The sequence below is a fragment of the Eucalyptus grandis genome, chromosome 10 (assembly GCF_016545825.1).
Source record: "Eucalyptus grandis isolate ANBG69807.140 chromosome 10, ASM1654582v1, whole genome shotgun sequence".
Taxonomy (NCBI): domain Eukaryota; kingdom Viridiplantae; phylum Streptophyta; class Magnoliopsida; order Myrtales; family Myrtaceae; genus Eucalyptus; species Eucalyptus grandis.
This window is the reverse complement of record NC_052621.1, coordinates 36,369,774-36,387,911: the sequence shown is the minus strand read 5'-3', so window position 1 is coordinate 36,387,911 and position 18,138 is coordinate 36,369,774. Positions and strand designations below refer to the sequence as shown.

General features: G+C 39.2%; 1 protein-coding gene across 1 annotated transcript; it reads left to right on the top strand.

The window, feature by feature from the left end:
* The first annotated feature begins 8,250 nt into the window (after positions 1 to 8,250).
* Positions 8,251 to 13,792, top strand: LOC104424173 (proline-rich receptor-like protein kinase PERK1). Its single transcript, XM_039303049.1, has 8 exons — positions 8,251 to 8,606; positions 8,651 to 9,061; positions 9,641 to 9,726; positions 9,799 to 9,869; positions 10,196 to 10,272; positions 12,632 to 12,779; positions 12,964 to 13,125; positions 13,478 to 13,792. Exons 1-8 carry the CDS (start codon positions 8,251 to 8,253, stop codon positions 13,790 to 13,792), a joined length of 1,626 nt encoding a protein of 541 aa, XP_039158983.1.
* The last annotated feature ends 4,346 nt before the right edge of the window (positions 13,793 to 18,138 follow it).

Sequence of the window (18,138 nt, the reverse complement as noted above, 5' to 3'; positions counted from 1 at the left end):
TTTCGTAATTTCGTGCCGATCATTTCTTTGTGTAGTTGAATTTTGAAATTGATGATTGGATATTATAAATTGAGTGTGGATCGTGAAAAATATGAATATTATTATTTAATTATTTTCGGAATAAATTTAATTATTTAATAAATTCCGAAAATTTTGTCAGGATCCCAAACTCTTAGAATTTCATGCCGATTGCTATTGTGCATTTAGAATTTGATATTGATTATTGGTTGTGGCAAATTGAGTGTGATTGTAATATACATATGAATTCTTTATAAATTCCTAAGTGTGGAAATTGATGGGCGATTGGCCGTGATATGCCACCTATTAGAGGTGGCGCCCAGTGGGGCCGTGATATGCCACCTGATAAAGGTCGCGCCCAATGGGGCCGTGAATTACCACTTGATAAAGGTCACGCCGAGTGGGGCCGTGATGCCACTAATTCTAATTTTGTCGAGTGAGCCGTGATTGAGAGCAATGATTGATTTGTTAGAATGACATGTAATCGGCCGAGTCGATTGATCGCTGAGACGATCCAAGTGGTTGAATTGTTTTGATAATGTGATTGTGCCCCATGGTTGTTTGGTTATCATAATTGTACGTGGTTGAATTATATAAATTGTGATAACCTGCAGATGAAGGCTGAGGCGAGGTAAGTCTTCTGTGTGATGTGGTTAGGCCACCCGGGGCGTATTTTCTTTCTAATAGGGGTTTAGGGGGTTGAACTTGCTGAGACATCGTCTCATCCCGATTGTGGGATTAAAATTTCAGGTCCCTGGTTGACGGAGCAGCTAGATAGCTTTGGTTGGCATTGAGGAGTTGCAGAGGTGAAGTCAGGATGATTGGAGAACGTGTGCGACTTGTAGGTCATAGGGCAATTCCTTTTTTTGAGAGCGTCTTTTGGAGACTTTTGGCTGTAGGCTTCTGTTCGTAATTCTATTGAATTATGAAAGTGTTATGTTGTGGTTTTGCTTCCTGCTTTTCTATCCCAAGTTAAATGTTGTCAGGGGATTTGTTTCGCTTCCGCATGCGTAATGAAATGAATGGGTCGGCGACGTATCCTGTGACGTCGCATATTTAATTGACCATAGTGGGATGTGCGCACGCTCGGGGTTCGGGGCGTGACATGACGGTCCGAAATTTCAAGAAAGAAATTATCGGAAGAAAAATTGAAGCTCGAAAGGAAATAAGAAGGAAAGAGAAAAGAAAGAAAATAAGAATAATAGTGTTATTTTTATTTTTCTTTTCTCTCTCCCCCTCTCTTTCTTTTCTTTTCTTTCTTTTTCTTTCTTTTCTCTCTCCTCTCTCCTCTCCCCTCCCCCTCGTGCGATTTCCCCCACCGCCTACCCTCTCTTTCTCTTTCTTTTTCTCTTTGACCGGTCAATGTCTATCTCTTTTTCTCTCTCTCTCTCTCTCTTTCTTCTTCTTCTTCTTCCTCCCTGTGCGTCCGAACGAGCGAACCAGCAGCAGGAAGCTCGAGCAGAAGCTGCCGTTCGCTGAAGCCGCCGCTCGCCGCTCATCCCGCCGCCCGCACTCGCAACGCCGCCCGCGCACGCCGTGCGCTCTGCCCGCGTCCGTCGCCGCTGCTGCTCCTCCCTCCGCGCGATCCAGCCGCGACCCAGCCCTGCTCCGCCCTTGTCCAGCCACCTCCGGCCACCGCCCAGCCCCGCCGGACCTTCCCCGCGTCCCCCTCACCCTCCGCTGGCCTTCCCTCGCCGCCCTAGCCGCCGGAGCAGCCTCGGCCAGCCCCGTCCAGCAAGCGGCCGAGTGGGTTTCCAGCACTTCTGGGCTCGTTTTGGGCCGTTTCCGGGCCCCGAACCCGAGCCGTGCTTTGGGAACAATCGTTCCTCGCGTCGCCGCCGTCGGATTGATCCGATTTGCGCGCGATTTGGTGAGTAATCTCACTAATCCCGGATTAGTTGGATAATTATGCTTAAGGTTGGTTTAGTTTTAATTAATTATGTTTAGGTTGTTAGATTAGAATAAATTAGCAATTATTAGTCAATTGTGATGCGATTTAGATAAATTGATTGTGCAATTAGCAAGTAGACGTGGTCTACTAATTATTGGAAGCATCTCGGGATTTTTCCCGACCCTTAGTGGGCTCCAATTAGGCTTTTCGGGCCTAAGTGGAATTTTTAGTATTTAAATATTAATTTTCGGAATTAAATTAAATAATTATTTATTTTCCGAAAATAATTGAGATGGCTCAGGACTGGAAAATTATGCCGATGATCGTGGTGAAGTCCGTTTTCTTAATCGGGCTTTATTTTGAGCTAAATTGAATTTTTTAATATTAATTTTTTAATTTTCGAAATTAATAAATAAATTATTTATTTTTCGGAAATTAAGAAATTGATGGCCGACGACCGAAATCTCGTGCTGATTGTCGTGGCACAGTCCGTTTATTTATTTGAGCTCCACGTTGTATGGAATTGAATAAATTGTGATATTTTAGGGATTTACCTTAATTTGATTGGAATCGATTGAGATTGAATTATTAATTGGTGAATGGCCAAGTATGTTTATTCAGCATTTATAGTGCTTTGTTGAGTTGTAAAGTGAGTGGAATGGCGAGAGTGAATCAGAAGTACTCTGGGATTGAACAAATCGACACGGTGTATGGACCTACGTGGTTCGGTGATTGGGACATCACCTGGCGAAAACGGCGCTTTAAAGAACGCACGTATCGGTCTAGTACATACATTATTGTGGACCTACGTGGTTCGGTGATTGGGATATCACTGGCGAAAACGGCGCCTTAAAGAACGCATGTATCGGTCTAGTACTCATATTGTAATAGGCATGTATGGTTCGGTGATTGGGATATCACTGGCGAAAACGGCGCCTTAAAGAACGCATACACTTGTCTATTAAATCCACTGTTATAGGCATGTGTGGTTCGGTGATTAAGGACATCACTGGCGAAAACAGCGCCTTAAAGAACGCACACAATTGTCTATTGAGTACATGGTTATAGGCATGCGTAGTTCGGTGACTAAGGATGTCACTGGCGAAAATGGCGTCTTAAAGAACGCACGCAATTGTCTAGTGGATAAGTCACTTGGTGAACGTGACGCCCGAGAGCATTGGCCTAGAATGGTCCATCTGACATGTAATCGACTAGGTCGATGCTTTGATTTGATGTTGTGAGTTGATTGACTGAATGGAAATGACCGTGAGTGGTCTTGTTGGAATATAATCGACTAGGTCGATTTGATCGATGTTTCGATCGGTGATATGATTGTTTGGGTGCCTATTATGAATTGTACTAATTTGCAGGTGGGATCTGAGGTCAAGGTAAGGCCTCTGCCCTGTGCGTGTTTAGGCAACCTTTAGTATAATGGTTTACTAATCGGGCTTAGTGGGGTAGAACTCGCTGAGACGTAGTCTCATCCCAGTTTGGGGAAACCATTTCAGGACCCCGCTGAAGAGCTGAGAAGGAGGAATCCGAGAAGGAGAACTCGGAGGCGAATCTTAAGGAGAAAGATTTTTGGGAGAAGAAGACAATCCTGAAAGAGGCCTTGAGTACGGCCCAATTTGTCTAAGTTTTTGTCTTCTTTTGAGATCTCTATTTTGATGTGAATAGAGTTTAGAATAAAAAGTTGTGAAGTGTTCTGGTTTGTGTTTTGTATAAAAGTTTGGTTATAAGTTTCAATATGAAAAATATGGCCCTACTTTTCTATCCCATCGTTTTATTGTCTGGGGATTTTAACTGCTTCCACATGTGCTTAATAAATGAAAGGGTCGGCGATACATTGTCCTAGGATATCGCATTATAAAATCGACCAAGTCAAAAGGATGTGTGCGTGCCCGAGGATCGGGGCGTGACACTGATGGTTGCTCATATCCTTCACATACTGGTCCAAATCAATGTAGTATTTAATGTGGAATTGTGTTCCTGAACTGCTGATGAAGTGGATTGAGGTCGCGGTGGTTTATACATGTAGAGTTTCTTATGAAAAACTTCCTTAAAGAGCTCTTGAGTAATAATACCACACAACATGTGTATTTGCCCCCCTCTAAGATATTACAAATTCTCTTATCTTGCTCGAGTAGAGTTCTTGAATTCGTCATTGCTTCGATTTGGGTGAAACTTCCATTTAATTGTAAAGTATTTTCCATTGTAAACATAACTGTATAGACTCACCTGCAGTGGCTTCTCACTATGTTGGTTTCTATGTGATAAATTCTAATGGACGATTCATGCAAAATTAAGCACGTCATTCAAGGAGGCTATTTATTTTGATCCATAAGGAATAACTCTTATGTATAGTATTTCTGCGTTACTCTTAGTGTTGAATGTGCATTTCAAACATGGGAAAATACTCTTACATATAGTATGTTTGTTTGGTGACGTTCCGTCATTTGTTATTACTTTCGCCATTACCTAATGGAACGTGGCTTTTGTGTAGTGCAATTGATTCTATCTTCGTGGGATCTGATATCTCCCCGATCCACGAAATTAAAGTACATAAAAAATGAGCTTCGTCCTCCTGTGTGCACGCCCAGATCCAGATATGTTGTTGATCTTATGATTAGACAATTATCATTCATACAGATATGTTCCCACATTTTTGCCCTTACGGTATGATCATGGCCATTCATTACTAGAATTATGCCAAGGAAATGCAAATAGTCCTATTGTCCAACAAGTATATATAATTTCCATATGGTAAAAATTGGGGGCGAGCACCGGTCTTGGGGTCAAACTGGAAACTAGACCAAACTGGCTGGTCTGAAAGGTTCACGTGGGAATAATCGGTCCGGTTCATAGATTCAAATCTTTAAAATTGGGAATAATTGGTCCGGTTCTTTGTTCTTGAGGACGAATCGGACTGAACCAGCCCAGCACTCAGATTGAGGATTCAGCAACTAGCTTATCTCTAGTTTGGAGCTCTTTGGGATAAATTATTGCTGTCTTTACGTATTTGCCGTGTTGTACGATTATGGCATGCTCTAATAAAGTACAGTTTAGCTTTCATGGATCGGACCGACCGTAGCGGGTTCTTATGTTTTAATATCATTGCCTCGGCTCTGTCACTCTCTGGTGGCTCGCGGATAGGGGTATCAGTTTTTTAATGGTGTTCTGAATCTTCGGTATTATTGATCAATCTGCACGACGGTGGTCCTTGGCTTGGATGATGTCTCCAGCGATGATTGACTGACGCTTCCTCAGATGACTAGTGAAGTCGATTATGCCGGACTTGGAGGGCAGGAATTAAATCAACATCGCATTCCCAACATGAGCTGTGACACTTGATGGCCCAAGCGCTCGTTTTCCATGGCGGAAAATATGGTCCCGACGACGACGCCCCTTTATTTTATCGTAACACAACCTTTCGTGGAAGCCGACAACAAAGTGGCTTTAGAAATGAGAGAGAGAGAGAGAGAGAGAGAGAGAGAGAGTGCATATTTACGTGCGCTCTGGTGGTCGTTATTCTGCTTTTCATTTCATATCCAAGTGCTAAGTCAAATCTCTCATTGTTTATAAGCAGAATATAATGGCAGGCCTCCATACATACGGTGTTCTTCGCGGTCGTTGTACGTCGTACGTCGTAAGTTCCATTGACTTCAGCAGAGAAGCATCGTCATTTACCCATCTGTTTTTCTTCCGGTGACATTAGGACTTATGATATCGTTCGAGCACTCGACTTATTATAGTTTGCGTTAAGAGTGACAGCCCGCTCATCCTGTATTTGGATATTACTAAACATGTCTAATGATAATTGCCTTTCTACCATAGCAGCTACACGGCTCAATTAAGTTTGACCATGAGGTTTATATTCTTCAAATTATCAGTTTAAGCTTTTAGATTGCATTTTTTAATTTTGTATCGGAGCTTTTGTTATCTCAAATGTGGCCAAGGGGCTTATCCCTCAATGGCCAACAACATCAGCCATACCACTCGCGGCTATCCTCCAACAAATCAGCAGCCTTCGGATTTTATTTCTACACTTTTCCACATAATTCTTATCTGTACCAATGTATTTTATTTCCTGCTGCAATCATTGATTATCATGATGGGGTTTGTTAATGTTAACTGATCAAAAGAGTCGTGATTTTTTTATTTTTTTTTACGTTTATGATATAAAAAATATCGTAAAACATTGCCAAAATTATTTTATAGCGTCAGAAATATATTGTTGCAATGAAGTTCATAAATAGGGTAAAATAAAAAAATTCCACAATAATAATTTTAGAAATCTTTTACCTGCTCACTACTTTCCTACGATCATTTTCCCGTCTTCGATTAAAAAGGAGCATTCCACACGCCATGCAAGAACATTTAAATCTCTCCAGAGCAAGCTTCATAAAATAGCCAGCATGATCATTTTCGTAAAGATATAAGTAATAGCAAAATATTTTCACATCCTTCATTTTCTGCGAAAAAACGGAAATTGATTATGATTGATTGATCCGTCGTGATTGTCTTGTGATGTCAACTGAGCTGGACTTGGAGAAAAAATGATCATATTCACATTCACAAAATGGCAAGAATCTTGATGACCCACGCTCCCATGTCCCACGTTAGAAAATCTTGATTTTCCATGGCGTACAACACACTTTATCATATCATCCGACAAAGTAGGGAAAAAAAAGTGGGTTAGGAAAAAGTGAAAGTGCGTAACACGGCGGTCGTCGTTGACCAGACGACAGCTTGGTTCATTTCGCGTTTGAGAGTACAAATTTACTATTATATTAGCTTGGTTCCAGAAATTTGTTCTATGTTAACCATTGGTTACGATAAACGTTAAATATAATTTGTGCTTCAGTAATCAATTAATAAAATAAAAAAAACAAAAGAATAAATAGAACATCAAATTTAAGTTACTTGATCGGTGTGACTAATTCCACGAGAAGAGTATCACATGATTTTACTATTGATTGAGCAATAAACCGGACATTACAACCATATTAGATTAGCCAAATGCTCTCGGTATTTCTCAACCACCAATCACATTGGTTGGTCCTCATTCTTCATTAAACGTAACCACCCAATCTTGCAAAGGAATTCACGTGAAAATTGTATTAAAAGTCCTAAACTTATTACATTTTTCCCAATTCAGTTATAAAAATTTTGTTTTCTCTATTGAGTTTAAATATTTTCATATTCTGCCAATTGAGTCCATTCGGCCAATTTCAGTTAAAAATGACCAATTTGATTAGAAACCGCTAATGTAGACGGCTGGCGATAACATGAATAATTTTTAATGATATTTTAATATTTCATTGAATTTTATTTTTATTTTGAATTTTTTTCTTTTCCTTTTTTTGTGCTTTTTTTGGGTTGTTGCGATGAGGCCCTAGGTAAGGGCTTCGCAACTCTGCTAGCCATGGGCAAGGGTGAGGCGGCCCTTGTCGGATTGAGGTGAAAACCACCTTGACTGTAGCTAGCGGGGCTGTGATGGCCTCATCTAGGGCCTTTGTGGCCCTGTCGGGGACGGGTGAGGCCTCTACGGCCAACGATGGTCACTGGTGAGACCTAAAAAAAGGAATATTAAAAATTGTTCATATTAGCACTGACCCTATCATGTAGGAGTACCGGGGTCCAGTCATGTTATTTGTTATCAAAATGATCGGATGAACTCGATTGACAAAATTGAATAGTTTAGAATTAAATTGATAAAAGTACAATATGTTTAAGACTTATTGGATAATTTTTCTGGAATTCAACAAATCTTACTAGAAAATTTATCGGCTTAAAAACTTGCAAAAATCTTTGGTATGTAAGTCCCAAGTATGCGACGAAATTTATGCTTTGCTCCTCAAATCCAATCCCGATTCTTTCCACTTGTCTTTTCTTCCTCCCTTATATTTTCCCAAAGAAGATAGCATAACGAGCCCTGGAATTAGATATAGCAAAGGCATAAGTTGATTAATCCGTCTTTACTCTTGACGAGCCATGTCACAAACAGTCTGTGCTCGGCGTAGGAAAGTATGAAAAATTGCAAAATTCTTATCCTACCAACCTAATTTAAAACATATCTGTTTGAGGTGACATACAATTTTGACCTTCAAGGTTTTTTTTTTTTTTAATCATGCGATTCCTACAATTTGATTTTTGTAAAAATACAAACTTTTAGAACATATTCCATATTAATAGCTCCTTCCAGCTCTCTCACCGAATTTTCCAGCTCTCACCCATCCACTCGAAACACATCCATCCGTCCAAAACTTCCCCAAAAATATTTTAAACAATTTTCACTCCACTCCTAGCAGCGTCGTACGCATCGAACTCGTGGCCTTCCGATGCCGACAGTGAGGCGGTATTGCTCTCAGCAGCCGGCGGGTGCCTCCATCAGAGGGTGTCTGTTGTTGCCTCCCCCGCTGGGGAGTACGGTGCCTCCCCCGATGGCGAGTCCTCCCCCGTCGTCAAACTCCCCCACTCCGTCGACTAACTCTACCTCTCCTCCACCGGCGTCTCCCAAGGGGAGGTTGCCGCCGTGGAAGCTGGCGCTGATAGTGGGGATTGGGATTGGGGGGCTCATTGTCTTGGTTGGGGTGTGCATATTTGTGATTTTTTATCGAAGGAAGAGGAGGCGGCTTGAGTTGGGGAGCCACCCTCCACAGAGGCCTAACGGTGAGATTTTTATGCTTGAATGCGAGTTCTTTAAAGTTTGTAAATTCTTCGTAACTTTATCATGTCGAGTTACCAATGTCCGACTCCTTCTGAGCCATTCTCGATAACAAAAATGTGTTTAGTAAGACATTTTGCCGTAACATCTCCAGGCATGGCATTAGGCTTTTCCCAGAACAAATTCACGTACAAAGAGATAAACATTGCAACAGATGATTTCTCCAATCTCAACTTACTTGGCCAAGGTGGCTTTGGCCACGTTCATAGAGGAGTGCTTTCTTGCGGGAAAGTAGTTGCAATCAAACAGTTAAAAGCTGGAAGCAGTCAAGGGGAGAGGGAATTTCAAGCAGAGATCGAGATCATCAGTCGCATCCATCACAGACACCTTGTTTCTCTCATTGGTTACTGCATTTCTGGTGCTCATAGAATTCTGGTATCTGAGTTTGTTCCAAATAGCACGTTGGAATTTCATTTGCACGGTGAGTATGACTTCGGAGGAATACATGTACATCTTTCATCAGATGATTCCCTTTTAACATCGATCATCTCTCTCTCTCTCTCTCTCTCTCTCTTACCCTTTTTCCAAGTTCAGACTTGAACTTTTGTCGGTATGCATGGATTCTAACTACTATCAACTTTGATATTCTATGGTTAATGCCTTTTTTAAGTGCTGCTTGAATAGTGGACTCGATTAAATGCTCCCACCATTCTGGAATAAGGGACTTATATAACAAAGCCGCTTATCTAACAAATTGGCAATACGCTGGGATTTTGTTGATTTTCATTTTCGATTAATCAAATTGTTATCATTGTTTTCGAATGTTGTTGTCAATGACAACGACAACCGCCTTGTCTTTTCTAGGTGTGTGGTAAAATCCACTAAAAATTAGAAAAAAAGGGGATAAATCTCAGGTGATTTTGGGTGAAATCCCATAATAATAAGCTAACTTGATCTCCACTGCAGAACGCATCCATAGGCAACATAAGATGTAAGATCATTTTGGACCTCAAAAGCCGATCGAGAACATAATCGTTGTTATAACTGGCAAATATTATTGCAAGAAAGGATCAACCAACTATGACTTGGCCTATAAGGATGAAAATTGCTATAGGTTCTGCAAAAGGGTTGGCGTATCTGCATGAAGAATGTAAGATTACTCTTTTAAACCTTATCATTTTAATAAGTTTTGTGGTTTATTTTTATTGGATTCAGTTCTTAGGTAATCCCAGAATCATTCACCGTGACATCAAGGCTGCTAATATTCTTTTGGAATCCAATTTTGAGGCAAAGGTATGATGCGCAACCGTTTAGCCATTACATGATAATATCAATCATCTAGGCTGTTTAGGAAATTCACTATCACATTATTTGGTTAGCTCCTCAAGCTAGTGATTTACTTCATATCTCAAAAAGCAATTTGCATCCCTCCAATGTCCTCTGTGTAAGCCGAAGCTTAAAGATCTTTAGGCTACATAAGTGGGTTTCTTGATGATATCATATGGAAAACTATCTATCTTGCAACTATTTTTGAAGTTGTGATGAATTTTTAATACATAATTTAATATATTAGTGTGAAGCTATTTGGATGTGAATTGTAAAAACCAACATATTGACAGGTTGCAGATTTTGGACTTGTAAAGTTTGCTTCTGATGCAAATACTCATGTATCTACTCAAGTAATGGGAACTTTTGGGTAAGGCTGTTTTGCATATAGTTCGTCTAAATTGGTACTAACTAATTTGAGAAAAAAAAAACAAGTGATTCAAACACAATAATAAATAGAATAAGTATATAAATCAGATACTTCGGTTGGAGGGACCTACTCTCTAGGGAGAGCATAATAGAATTCCACTATAAAACAAATGATGCAACAGTAATTACAAGTATATCAAACACCCTTGAAAAAACAACATCTCAATCTCACAAGGGGATCACAAATCTTACCATAAGATCTATTGACTTCACAACACTTGCAATTTATTTAGGATGTAATTCATAAGCATGATGTGCAATTGATTATTACGGCGTGCTAAAGCCAAAATCTTCCTTACATATATTTGAATCCAAACTAGAAAAAAACCCCTTTTAACCGACTTAGATTAGGAAACCTACTCAAGCTAGAAACACTCAAACTAGGAAACCTACTTAAACCTACTCAGCCAAAATCCATACTACTTGGAACAAATTTTATATATATGCTCAAACTTGTGACTTATTCTCAACAATATCCATTTTTGCTTGAGACTTGAGCTAAATTAGAACCACTTTGATGGAAATTGACCATCGTTACTCTCCCACAACCAATCATGGGCTCACCCGTCATAGGTATCTTCCAAGCCTAAGCCACACTCGAGCTTCATTTAGTGACCTCATCAAGACACCAGTTCTATCTGCAACTTTAATTACTCCATGAGAACATTTTGATATAACCTCCTCAACCACAAATAAAACTAAACCACAATTGTATTTATATATACGCTAGAAGATCGAACACGCAACTTGTCAAACTCAGCAACTACAACAATTGTAGCCTCTACAAGCTTTGCTTCGTTCATGCAAGTAATCGCCACCTCAAGAGTTTATGGTTGCAAATCTACATTGAGCTAAACATCATCCAAATCCATATAAATATTGCCACAATTTCTCATACCTAGTAGCATTAGATACTCGTCAAATATAATTTCTCTGTTAATATTTACTTGACCACATTTTTTTGGGAGTCTGGTATGAAATAGTAGTCAATGGAATCTATTTACCGAATAGTTTGCCAAATTAAGCACATCCACAAGGAATTTCTCTTCATTAACTCGGCAACCTGTTTTTTTTTTTTTTTTTTTTTCACTCACACTAATACGGTGTCTCATTGTACCTTCTTTCATGCATAATTTGTTTAACTATTATGAGCAAAACTCCATGCCACTATCATTCCACATGTATTTAATTGTCTTACCAGTTTCCGTTTCACTTAGGGCTCTTAACCGTTTGACTTTGACAATAATATCCAACTTTTATCTTAGCACAAACATTCAAATCTTCCTCAATTAGTCCATAGTTGTCAATATAAATTGGTACTCTTCCTAAAAGGAAACTACAATGGCTTGCACATATTTAAATGAATTAATTTTGCAATCTCCATGGTTTCTTTACAGTCATAAAGAAATGTGGTTTCTACCATTTGCCTAAGCCATAACACCTACATACATTCAGTCTCTCAACTACATAACCACAAATCAAATTTCTTTTACTCATAACCTTTAAGCTTCTCTTTGCAGTGTTCCTTCAATGCATGTGGCACTATTCATAATCTCGAACAGATGCATCCAATGCATTACTATCTCCCCTTGATCTCATGCAGGCCATAGTGGTTTTTTCCTTTTATTATTACCAAAGTACCTCAAACAACCTTCAAAAACTACACTTTTTGAAGTACATCAACACCTAGCTAAATTTAGGGCACATAAGAAAATCATGTTTGCTTCAATTTTGGACGCATCTCACTCAAGTAAATTTTGATTTTAGCAACGCCAACACTCACAGCATCACACTTAGCATTATTCCTTAACATCCACACACTAATAAGAAGTAAACTTGTTCATGTTTCATGTAGCATTAAATGAGCAACTAGAATCCATAACATACTTATTAAATGACAAATCCTTAGTGACAATCATGACATAATCTACACTATTTGAGTTATTATAAGCTATTGCAACAATATCATTAGTAGGCTTGACTCTAATTTCTTTACGATTCTCGTTCTTTGTGTTGAGGCCAAAAGCCTCTCTACTTACTCTACTGTGCTAAAACCAAAACTCACCTCTTTTGTACACGCACATCCAAAGTAGCAAATGCCCTTCAATTGACTAAAATTAGAAAAATCACTCAAACTAGGAAATTTACTCAAACTAAGAAATCTACTTGGATTAGGTTTCCTTTACGGGTTAAAACTCAAGATATACTCTCAACACCAAGGATGGCTGAGTTTATTTATTTCCTCTCTGAACATATATTGGTTGCATCATCTTTTGCTAATTTTAGTCTACCTAGTGCAGCTACCTGGCTCCAGAGTATGCCTCAAGTGGGTATCTCACTGAGAAATCAGATGTCTTTTCTTTTGGCGTAGTGCTTCTAGAGTTGATAACTGGGCGACGTCCAGTGAACAGAACTCAAACCTTTGATGAGGATAGCCTCGTTGATTGGGTTAGTACTCTATTTACAATATTTACTTGCGGCCTATCATTGTTAGTGATCTTATCTAATACGTTAAAGAACCGATTTCAAGACTTTGAGCATTCATACCCCCCTCCACTTCATGTTATTTATCCTTTCCCTCTCTCCACCATGAATGCCATCATATAAATTGAATCCTCTAATGAAATTTTAGGCAAGGCCTTTGCTCACACAAGCGTTAGAAGGTGACAAATTTGATGCTATTGTTGATCCAAAATTGAACAAGGACTACGCTACCGAGGAATTGACTTGGATGATCGCTTGTGCTGCTGCTTGTGTTCGCCATTCTGCACGACACCGCCCGCCAATGACACAGGTACATCGTCTAGTTGAGAAACCTCCCCCCCCCCCCGGTGGGGGGCACGGTGGGAACCGCGGGCATTACAAACATAATTATATGCTCTATTTAGTGATTTTGTTCCACCTACAAATCACAAGTTGCAGGTTGTTACTTCATTTTGAGCAAGAAAAAGAAAAAGAAAACACTTTAGTGATTTTGTTCCACCCACAAATGAAAAGTTGTGAGGGTGTCACTTCATTTGAGCAAGACAAAGAAAAAGAAAACACTATTTTCAGTGTCTTAATTTGCTGCAACTCACTTTCTGGCATGACTGATCGATGCAAATTGTTCTACAAATGAGGATAATATATGAGTTTTGTGTAATCAGGTAGTTCGAGCATTGGAAGGAAACCTTTCTTTGAGCGATTTAAAAGAAGGAATTATGCCGGGACATAGCAGAGTATATAATCGTTGTGAGAGCTCAGAGTATGACACAAACCAAGACCAGGAGGATTCAATGATATTCAAGATGAGGGCCCTAGAAAGTCAAGAACAAGCCACAAGCGAGTTCAGTTGCCCCTATAGCGAGGATGACCTTCAACCATACAACTCAAGTAGTGGGGGTCAACAGACCCCTCAAGAGATGGACATGGGGAAAATGGCAGAGGACGGTCGTCATGCTAGTGAAGGCACTTTATATTAACGCCAGCCAAGAGGTCAGATCCTCCTTCCACGGTTCCACGTTGTGTGTGCAAGATCCTTGCTCTAATGAGAAACATGATATGGAAATAAGAGTTCATGCTGTGCTCTGGCCTGTGGCTGCATTTTTTGACTCGTTACTTTTAGATCGAAATGGATTAGATCTGGGAAAGACAAAAAAGCACGTCAGGTTTCGGTATGTCTGTGTTGCTGATTTGAATAGTATAGTTTGAGAAATTAACAATTGTTGTCACTGCTAAAGGAACATGTAAGATCAGTACGATGAAACTATAAGTAGGTAAGATCCTTTCCTCATGATCTCATAGGAAGGGTGGGCTGCTGCAATTTTTGGCTGGAAGGTTCGGAAGCAATGGTCATTCGGATTCAATGCATCATGCTCAAAAGAGTTTCTCTCATAATCTTTCGAGGTGCAGTCAGGGTGTATGATTGTAATCATCCTGTACTCTTTCCATTACTTTGTTGAAGGACGAACCTGTACATTTGTGTAATCCAACATACTGATGGTTGCTCATATCCTTCACATACTGGTCCAAATCAATGCAGTAATAAATGTGGAATTGTGTTCCTGAACTGCTTATGAAGTGGATTGAGGTCGCGGTGGATTATACATGTAGAGTTTCTTATGAAAAACTTCCTTAAAACTCCTGTGTTTTGCAAAATTTATGTGAACGGCCTGCACGTATAGTGTATTTGTCCCCTCTGAGGTATCGCAAATTCTCTTATCTCGCTCAAGTAGAGTTCTTGAATTCATCATTTCTTCAATTGGGGTGAAACTTCCATTTTACTGTAAGAGTATTTTCCATTGTAAACACAACTGTATAGACTCACTTGCGGTGGCTTCTCACTATGTTGGTTTCTATGTGATAAATTCCAATGGACAATTCATGCAAAATTAAGCACATCATTTTCAAGTAGGCTATTTATTTTGATCCATAGGAAAATACTCTTATGTATAGTATGTCTGCATTACTTTTAGTGTTGAATGTATATTTCAAACATAGGGAAATACTCCTACGTATCGTATGTTTGTTCAGTGATGTTCTGTCATTTGTTATTACTCTCTCCATTCCCTAATGAAACGTGGCTTTTGTGCGATGCGATTGATTCTATCTGCACGGGATCTGATATCTCCTTGATCCATGATATTAAAGTACATAAAAAATGAGCTTCGTCCTCTTGTGTGCACGCCCAGATCCTGATATGTTGTTGATCTTATGATTAGACAATTATCATTTATCTAGATATGTTCCCACATTTTTCCCCATACGGTATGATCATGGCCATTCATTACTAAAACTACGCTAAGGAAATGCAAATAGTCCTCTTGTCCAAAGAGAATACATAATTTCCATATGGTAAAAACTAGGGGCGAGCACCGGCCTCGGGGTTGAACTGGAAACCAGACCAAACTGGCTGGTTCCGGGTGGTTGCTGCGGGAATAATCGGTCTGGTTCGTAGTTTCAAATCTTTAAAATTGGGAATAATTGATCCGGTTCTTTGTTGCTGAGGACAAATCGGACTGAACCGGCCCGACACTCAGATTGAGGTTTCGGCGACAAGCTTATCTCTAGTTCGGAGCTCTTTGGGACATATTGTTGCCGTCTTTATGTATTTGCCGTGTCGTACAATTATGGCATGCTCTAATAAAGTACAGTTTAGCTTTCATGGATCGGACCGACCATAGCAGGTTCTTATGTCTTAATAAGATCATTGCCTCGGTTCCGTCACTCTCCAGTAGCTCGCGGATCGGGGGCATTGGTGTTCTAATGGTGTTCTGAATCTTCGGTATTATTGATCCATCTGCAAGAAGGTGGTCAATTGGCTTGGCTGATCGCACGAGCGATGATTGATTGACGCTTCCTCAGATGACTGGTGAAGTCGATTATGCCGGGCTTGGAGGGCGGGAATCAAATCAACATCGCATTCCCAACATGAGCTGTGACGCTTGATGGCCCACTCTCTCGTTTTCCAAGGCGGAAAATATGGTCCCGACGACGATGCACTTTTATTTTATCGTAACACAACCTTTCGTGGAAGCCGACAACAAAGTGGCTTAAGAAGAGAGGGAGAGAGAAAGAGTGCACATTTACGTGCGCTCGGGGGTGTCGTTGTTCTGGCTTTCATTTCATATCCAAGTGCTAAGTCATGTCTCCTGCATCGCTTATAAGCAGAATATTTTGGCAAGCTTCCATGCATACGGTGTTCTTCGTGGTCGCTGTACGTCATACGTTGTCTAAGTTCTATTGACTTCAGCAGAGAAGCATCGTCCTTTATCCATCTGTTTTTTCTTCTGGTGACAATCGGACTTATGATATTGTTCCCGCACTCAATTTATTATTGTTCGCGTTAAGAGTGATAGTCCTCTCATCCTATATTAAGATATTCCTACACATGTCGAATACTAATTGCCTTTCTATCGTAGCAACTACGCGGCTCAATTAAGCTTGACAATGGGGTTTATACACTCTTTATATTTTTTCAATTATCAGTTTAGGCTTTTGGATCAAATTTTCCAATTTGGTAGCAGAGCTTTTGTTATCTAAAAAGCGCCCAACGGGCCTATCCCTCGATGGTCGTAGCAACCTCCGTTGCACCGGTTGCCTTTATCACCACTCACAGCTATCCTTCAACAAATCCACAGCCTTTAGATATTATTTCGACACTCTTCTGCATAATTCTTATCTGTGCCAATGTATTTTATTTTCTGCCGCAATCATTGATTATCATGAAGGGGTTTGTTAATGTTAACTGATCAAAAGAGTAGTGATTTTTTACCTTTATGATATAGAAAATATTGTAACACGTTGCCAAAATTATTTTATAGCGTCACCAATATATTACGTAATGAAGTGTAAAAAGAGGGTAAAATAAACAATGCCACGGTCATAACTTTAGAAATTTTTACCTGCTTACTGTTTTCCTTCGATCATTTTCTGGTCTTCTATTGGGAAAGAGCATTCCACACGCCCAAAAAACAAGAACAGTTAAATCTCTCCAGCAAACTTCAGAAAACAGCCGAAATGACCCTCTTTTCTTGCTGAAAGGTCGACTGGAACGACTCATGTTCGACATTTTTCCACATTTTTGCAAAGAACAAAAAAAAAAAAAACAAGCCCACGAAATTACAAAATCAGCATTTTATTATTCACATGCAATTGTTCTTAATATACAAAATACCACGACCCTGACATAATCATTTTTTTAAAAAAAGGCATGACAAGAAACCAGGATAATGAATGAAATTACAGTTAGACATTACATATCTTGACGTATGAAATTTACAATCAAATTGTAACAATTTTTTTCATAAATTCCGTTTGTTTTGTGAAAATTGAATGATTTAAAAACTAGATCTATACTATAACACATCTTAAAAGTAAAGTTTAAAGATATATAAAAATAGTGTCCCTAAGTTTCTTGATTTGTCTATCTAAACAAAAATTCTTGGCCTAGAATTTGATAACGTTCTCGTAGGATAAAGTACACTTTTTTCTTCCTGGGGGCCGAAAGTTTTGTTAAATTCACCGCCATAAAAAAAGAGGGCAATAATCGGGCTAGTCAAGCAATTCACAATCTACTTTCCAAGATGCCAAACCAAATTGAGCTTCAAGGAAAAATCCTTGAAGCCAAATGCATTTTGAATGATCAATGCCGACCATTTCTCTCAATATGCACATATTAACAGCATAGGAAAGATTTGATCCTATACTCCGTTTGTTTTTGTAGAAAATAAATAATTTAGAAAATAATTCACTAAAAATAATCATTTATATTACTTGAAATAATTAGTATTTTGTATTATTATTGACAACAATTAATGTCTATGAATTTTTTTCATTTATTCACTTTTATAAGCAATATATATAATATTTTTTAGGAAAATATTTTTTAAATCCTTCATTTTTTTACAAAACAAATGGAATTCAATTAGGATCGATTGATCCATCATGATTGTCTTGTGAGCTCAACTAAGCTGGACTTGGAGAAATATGATCATGTTCACATTCACAAAATGAACCGATTCTTGATGACCGGCGCTCCCGCGGTCCACGCTAGAAAGTCTTGATTTTCCATGGCCTACGACACATGTTTTCCTATTGTCCGAAAAAGTAGGAAAGAAAAAAAGTGGCTTTTGAAAAAGTGACAGTGCAGAACACGGCGGTCGTCGTTGACCAGACAACAGCTTTGTTCATTTCACGTTAGAGAGTACAAATTTACTATAATGTTAGCTTGGTTCCAGAAATTGGTTCTACCTTAACCATTAGTTACGACGAACATTAAATATAATTTGCGCGTCAGTAATCAAATAATAAAATAAACAAAACAAAA